The sequence below is a fragment of the Vigna unguiculata genome, chromosome 4, assembly GCF_037176805.1.
Source record: "Vigna unguiculata cultivar grain cowpea cultivar isolate G323 ecotype 2 chromosome 4, ASM3717680v1, whole genome shotgun sequence".
Lineage (NCBI taxonomy): Eukaryota > Viridiplantae > Streptophyta > Magnoliopsida > Fabales > Fabaceae > Vigna > Vigna unguiculata.
Genome location: NC_140795.1, coordinates 43531578 through 43538825, shown reverse-complemented (window position 1 = coordinate 43538825; position 7248 = coordinate 43531578). Strand labels below are relative to the sequence as shown.

Here is a 7248-nt window from a genome sequence, read left to right as displayed (position 1 = left end):
GAAACATTTGTGGACTTGGCAAGACAAGAAGAAACAACTAAGACAAACAACACAACACAGTGCAATGCACCCTATAAGGGTCCCCGGATGACAAACATACACCCCTGCCATCTGATATTAAAATCACTTTCTAAAAATTTTCCCATTTTTATAATCTTTTTCTTTTTTGGATTGAAAAGTTGAAATGACGAATCAAAGTGAACCAACCAGCAAATGATGAGCCAGAAGGACTTGATTGCAGCCTTTGAACTGCACATTCATGGAAGGGGACCATGCCTCAGTTTGTGGCAGATGGGTACCAAGTTGTGTTTTTGCTAGGTGTGTAGCTCCCCCATTGCTGCACTGCATTAATTAAAAGGCACAAATACAGGTAAACATGTAGAAACAGAGAGCTGTATAGGGAACCCACCTATGAGCACCACATGTATTGGAAAACTACCCCACCTTTGAAACAATTGCAGAGGCATGTAAACGTATGACCCCATCAAAATATGCAGGTTTTCTATGAATCCAATTGCTCCCCCCTTTTTGTTAAAAAAGAATAGTGATAATTATGAAAAGGATAATATAATATTATTTTTTTTATTATTGGATAGGAAATAATACAATAATCCACAACACGGAATACATATACTTGGCTATTTCTGTATATTTGAAACGATGAAATGCAAGAAGCAATGTTTCACATAATTATATAAATATAACCCACTATCGGTACCCTACCTACTACCACTATGCTTCCCTTGCATTCTACCTTGGGTCCTAAAGGAATATAACAACTGTTGTTTCAACTGACTCTTGCTCAATCATTCTTTTACTGCAAATTCTTCTAAAGGCATATGATGAACAGAATTCAAGACAATTTCTTCAAATATACATTCAGTATACTAGAGGTTCTGCAGAGAAATGGAAAATCCTTTTTGCTTTATACCATACAGGTTAAGTCATTTTGTAGTAAACTAAACCTCAGTTCATTTCTGACTGTAACATTGGGAAGAAAGCCCAGCTGTTGGCTGATCTACCTTCCCTCCCGGCAACCCTCCTGTTAGTCCACCATTCAGAGCCACTGCCACCAGTACCAGAAACAACTCCTTTACTGCTGTCAAAATTGAATTCTTTAGAAGAATTTACAGAATTCTGCTTATGGAAGCATTGCTCTCCTTCTCCTGTAGGATTGTATGGCTTGTCATCTGTTTTCTCTGTACACACATTACAGCTAGTATCGGTGTCTCTTTGCACCCTTTCTCTGTCAACAGGGTCTTTGGCCAGTATACCTTGTGAGGACCCTGACATATTTCTAAGCAATACCCCAGTTTTATTTGCAAGACACCGAGCAACATCTTCCCCAGTTAATTCAAATGAAACTCTGTGATCAACCAATGTTGCATTACTTGGATGTCCACTGTCCGAGTTAGCAAGAGTTGCTTCCCTAGAAATCTGGTTTTCCACAGAGATGTTTTGATTGGTGGGCCCAGCACCATCAGGTGTCAAGCAGCCAGAACTTATTCTGGATTCCTGCCCCAGACCATCAGGTGTCACACACCCAGAACCTATCCGCGAAGCAAGCCCAACACCGTCAGGAGTCACGGATCCTGAGCCAAGTCTTGAACCTTGCCCAGCACCATCTGGTGTCAATGATCCAGATCCTAGTCTTGAACTCCATCTTTGGGTGGAGAAGTGTTCAACACCCAAAATCTTTGGTGTTTCCCCTTTGCGGAATTCGAGAGTAGGGGGTCTATCAGGAAACGGGGTAGAAGTGCCAGAAGTTGAAAATGCTGATCCAGGTGATATCAGTTGGCCACCTGGGCTTCCAGGATATTGTTGGTAAGGCTGAAAATCATAATTGTATAATGCAAACTTTTGATTCCCATTACTTTTCCGAGCCCTGTCCAGTGAAGATGCCAACAATTGAGCAAATGGAACGTCAGGGGATGAAGGCGTTGTTTGATGCACAGATTCGGGTGGGGGAGTAAAAGGAGCAGTGGATGGTTCAGTTGTGAAGTTGGAAAATACGGGCGGAGAAACTAGTTGAGTCTCATAGGCATATGGACCAATGGTGAACATGGATGCTGGACCACCAGAAGAGTAAGCATTGGCCGCAAGAGAAGAGAGTGAAAGTAATCCAGGCGGTGATTGAATAGCAGATGGTGGATCAGATTGGATTAAAGATGCAGGAGAAGATGGAGGGGCAATGAATGGCATTACAATGGCAGTTGAAGGATTTGGTGGTGCAGTAGCAGCAGCAGCAGCAGCTGGACCAGTTGGTGCAACAGGTTCAGGAACAAGGACAGCATGGCCAATTCGTTTGCTGCTTTTACTGCTTTTACAAGATCCAAAGCACCAATATTGGCTCCAGCAGCCTCCCCAACGTTTTTTCTGCAGTTAGCGAAGAAAAAATTATACATCCAAAGTTGGACAGAATTAAAACATTACTCACACTCACCAACAATATCAAAGCATTTGCAGAGAAAGAAAAATTTTAGGATATACGGAAATAATACTGGATTTCTAAATTCAAATATGATCTATAACTATTATCATTTTTGCAATTTTGTTACACATTATCCAATTCACAAGTTTAAGTTACACATGGTTCAATATTGCAAGACAGAGAGAGCTTTGGCCAAAATTTTGATGTTACACAGATTTGGACTATCCATTAATATTTTAGTTTCCATAGTAAGCACTTCTAATTTTCTGATACCTAATCAATATACAAACACATTTGAATTACTTCAAAATTCATTCACAGCCTTCTAATGCATAGATATGATTTGAATAACGATACTGGATGCAACTAATACATAGATTCATCAATCAGCAATGTGGCTTGCTGCAATTCATGTTATAATGTCTTCTTTATGGTGCATGGTTAATCGAGAAATAATCTCTTGGGAGAAAATTGAGTTAACTTGACATGGTGATGATTCCATAAACTTTCTTTCCTTGCCAATGATGAAATTATTTTCAATTGAGAGCATTGTGCTCTGATATGTTGTTCTAATTCAAATGTGAATTAAAACTGGTGATTATATAGTCATGAGAGACTGACTTCAATGATTTCACCATGAAAACAACAACGCCACAAACTGCTACTTTTCATGTTGCAGACCTTTGATTGTGCTTTTCATAAGCCCTCCAGGTTTAATGTTTCAAAAACATTAAATTAATAGTATTTGTCAAAGTCTGAAACTGACGGCACTAAAAAACAAACTTGTCTTGCAGAGTAGCAACAACAGAATTTACTTATTGAACACCATTTGTGAATAGGATAAGTTTGAAAATAGATAGTGGTGGCCATAAATACATGTCAACCAATGTCTGTTCATGTAATTCTTCCGTGTTCTAAAAAAATAGCTATGCACACATTTGAATTTAAATGCATGTTGATTTGATTACTAGGTGTAGTTAGCTAATATATCAAACATTTGACAGACCTAGAAAACTTAGGTTTGTCTTCTTTACTTTACAATGGATAGGTTGATGAATCTATGCATTACTAACACCCTGTCCTCACTTTCAAACCACCAAAATCAGAATCACATTGACAAAATAATTATTGTCAATGGGGATCAGTGATAAGTAAATTTCACTGTCACGCTTAGAAGAACAGCTTTGTTTCCTGGCGCTGCCAATTTCAGACTTTTAACCAAGTTCCCTTCATTTGAATTGATATGGTTTTAAAACGTAAGTTTGAGAGACCAGCCAAAAGTACCTAGCCATAATAAAACTTGAAGTGCTTATTAAAAGCACTACCAAAAGTGTACAACATGAAAAATTAGCAATTTGTCGGATAGCAGACACATGTAACAGTCAGTTCCCCGTGATTATACAACACCAGTTTTAATTCACATAAGAAATAGAACCATATAACAAGTCAACTCAGAAAACAGTGCTCTCAATTTAATCCAAAATGTTCACAATTGACGAGGAAAGAAAGTTTATGGAATCATCTTGTCAAGTTGTTGACTCAAATTTTCCACCGAAAGATTGTTTCTCAATTAACCGAGCACAAAGTGAACATTATAACTTGAATTGAATAACGTCAAGCAGTAGATTAAAAACCTCGAGAGTCAAACTAACACGAATACTTTGAACTAACAATAAATATGAAACCTCTGATAGATAGGTATATCAATCAAAGCTACACAGAAGACAACAAAATTTATAAATATGGAAATTTCAAGGCTGTACTGGTTCTTTTCTTGCAAATCCCTGTCTCTGCTTAATTATTCAACACAAATTCACAAATAAAAAAGCTCAAGAGTTTACATTAACACAAATCCCATGAACCAACAATAAAAAAGAAACCTCCGAAAGATAGGTATATGAATCAAAGGACACACGGAAGGCAGAAAACACGACAATTTATAAAATCGAAAATGAAAATTCAAGGTTGCCTCTGTTTCTTCACTTGCAAATCCTGTCTCAGATTAACTATTCAACACAAAATTCACAAACTAAAAAAAAAAAAAAAGAGGGATACACCCCAGGATTCACACTCCAAAGTTCTCTTTTTTTTACACCTTTTAAAGCCACAAACGAAACAGTTTCAGATGTTGAAAACGAAACGAAAAGAGAAAAAGAAAAAGTGATTCAATATTTCAAACCTTTCGACGCCACCACCATCCAGTCAAACAAGACTAGACCAGACCTTCACCATGAAAATAAAATAAAAAATAAAAAATGAAATACAGAAAACAGAGAAACATTAGACACAAAACTCGAAACAGCAAACACAGAACACGAGATCCCCATTTTCCCCCGTCCTTGGCACGTTGTTTTCTCGGTACACAACAAGGCCTCCAATTTCGAAAATCGAAAAGAGAAAAAAAAAAAAGCGAAAAATCAGGCGCACGTACATATACAAGCAAAACGAACATTCACAGAGAGAGAGGTGAGGAGAGAGAAACTCACCGGCGCGGCGGTCGGTTGAACTCTGGATTCGGCGGTGACGATGGCTGTGGCCGCAGCGCTCACCGTCTCCAGGGTGGTGTTGTTGCGGCTTCCCATGGCGGGACTCGAGCTGAACATAGAATCGGTTTCCGGTCACCGGAGATCGGGAGTCGTCGGCGGCGGCGCAAGCAGTTCGACGCCAGATGCAATCATGGATTTGGGAAACGGAGAATTGAAAAAACGAAAGAAAAAGAATAATAATAAAAAAAAAAAAAACTCAGATAATGAAATAGAAAGTGTGTGTGAGAGAGAGAGAATGGAAAGTGCGTGAATGATTGATCACTCAACGGAACAGAGAACAGAAGTGAAGTGAAGATGGAAATGGAATTGACAATGAATAGAGAATTATTAAATTATTATCATTATATTATTATTATATTATTATGTAATATTATATTATTATATTATATGGTTGATAGTTATGTTATGTAGAAGAATAGAAACATTATTATCGTTGATTCTCTCTCTAACTTTGTGTCTTCGTTCGCTTCCCCTGCAGTCTATATCCTCCAGTTACCTCCATTTTTGCGCCAAACTATTGCCACGTCACCTAAAACAATTTGGGCCCACTCTATTTATTATATTAATAATAATAATTTTACCTTCCTCCTATATTATCTAATTGTGAAATCAATTTTATTTATATTACATTTTTCCAACACTTATTAATATTCAGTAATATGTGGAGCCAAATATATCAATACTTACTTTATGAGATTATTCTAATTGCATTTAATATTTTTATTTCTTTAATTTTTATAGAAGTAAGGTAATACTTTCAAATGTTACTATAATTGTAAAAGGTATGAATTCATCATTATTAAAAGAATTAAATAACTTTCTATAATATAAAAGATATTGGAAAAATTGAATGTTTGAATGTGAAAATTTATAATGACTCTTTTCCTAAAAAAATTAATTTAATAATTAATCTATTTCACTAAATACTTCTCATAACTTATTTATGAGTATTGTCTTTATTACTATATTATTTTCTTAAATATTTTTGTCGTTTTAGTAATTTCAATATCTTTTATTCCATGGTTTACATAATGCATGAAAACTTTTTACTAACGAGAGTTCCACGTGAGACAAATATCACTTTTATTTATTAAAGTAAAAAAAAAAAAAAACTGTATCTGATTATATATATATATAAAACTCAAGTTTTTTTTTATTTTTTGTAGGGAGCTTCTGAAAGATTGAGTGAAATATACCATCTTTTATCATTAAATTTAGTGATCTTGGAATAGAAGTATCGATGGTTTTAGAAAACATGATTAATATGATTTTTCTTCTCTTTTTATAGTTGCATCAATAGTCAATTTTTCACTTTTTTCTGCCTTTTTTTTTTTTCTAAGGATGTAAAATACACATGGCTAGATATCATTTTCATGCACAAACTAAACTATAGGATGAATATAGCATTGTTAAGATGTTCATTGGTATGCATGACTAGTTATCATCTTGTCCTATGTTGGAAAAGATAGCATTAATAAAAAGCAATTACATAAAGGTAGATAACCATATATAGATAGAGGCTATTAATTATGTCTCAATAGAAAACAAATACACCAAAAATGAGATCGTTATTCAAAAATTAGATTACAAAATATGAATAATATTATCAAAACTCATATCATAAATTTGAATATTTAAATATTCCAATTTATATATCTGTAAATTGGAATGGGTTGATAACTCAAACTTCAAAAAGAAAAGAAAATAAAAACTTTGTTTAAGGTGAAGCCACACTTGTAGTTGTACATCTTCACGTGGCTATAATAATATACTAATTAGATCTTAGTTAGCATGGAATAAAAAAGATTGGTCTAAATTGCAAGTGGAAGTTGAAAAGAGGTTTAAGAAAAAGCTAGGTTGTACTATATATTAATAATATTAATATTATTAATATTGACAACTAACTATATCACATAGTTTAGTTTCATGCAATGCAACTAAGATTTCTTAATAATTAAGATCTAGTAGTAACAGAGTTAGGGATAAAATAGTAATGATGACAGCTCACCATGTGGGTATGAAATTACGAAATTGCCCTTGTGTTTGACTTGAAATTACTGTTTTTTCACTGGGTGAAAAAAAGCGTGATATTAAGGGTGATGTGAGATACTCGTGATTCACTGCATCAGTTGTTCTTGTTGTTTTGCTGTTGCTTTTTTCTGAGCATTCACGTGACACTTGTGACTGCTACCCTGCTGTCAGGACCACGTGTGTTTCTCCTGAACTTCTCTCATCGGGCCAATCAGCAACGTTCGTTTTGAATACTTCATG

General features: G+C 35.3%; 1 protein-coding gene across 1 annotated transcript; it reads right to left on the bottom strand.

The window, feature by feature from the left end:
• Positions 1-551: 551 nt before the first annotated feature.
• On the bottom strand, positions 552-5282 carry LOC114181942 (uncharacterized). Its single transcript, XM_028068626.2, has 2 exons — positions 4918-5282; positions 552-2376 (listed from the first exon to the last, which is right to left on the bottom strand). The coding sequence occupies exons 1-2, from the start codon at positions 5032-5034 to the stop codon at positions 967-969; spliced, it is 1527 nt and encodes a 508-aa protein (XP_027924427.2). The 5' UTR covers positions 5035-5282; the 3' UTR covers positions 552-966.
• Between the last annotated feature and the right edge of the window lie 1966 nt (positions 5283-7248).

Coding starts and splice junctions, on each gene's coding strand:
- LOC114181942 (XM_028068626.2), bottom strand. CDS start 5,034: ATGTTCAGCTCGAGTCCCGCCATGGGAAGCCGCAACAACACCACCCTG. Junction 2,377..4,917: donor TTCAACCGACCGCCGCGCCG/GTGAGTTTCTCT, acceptor CGCTAACTGCAG/AAAAAACGTTGGGGAGGCTG.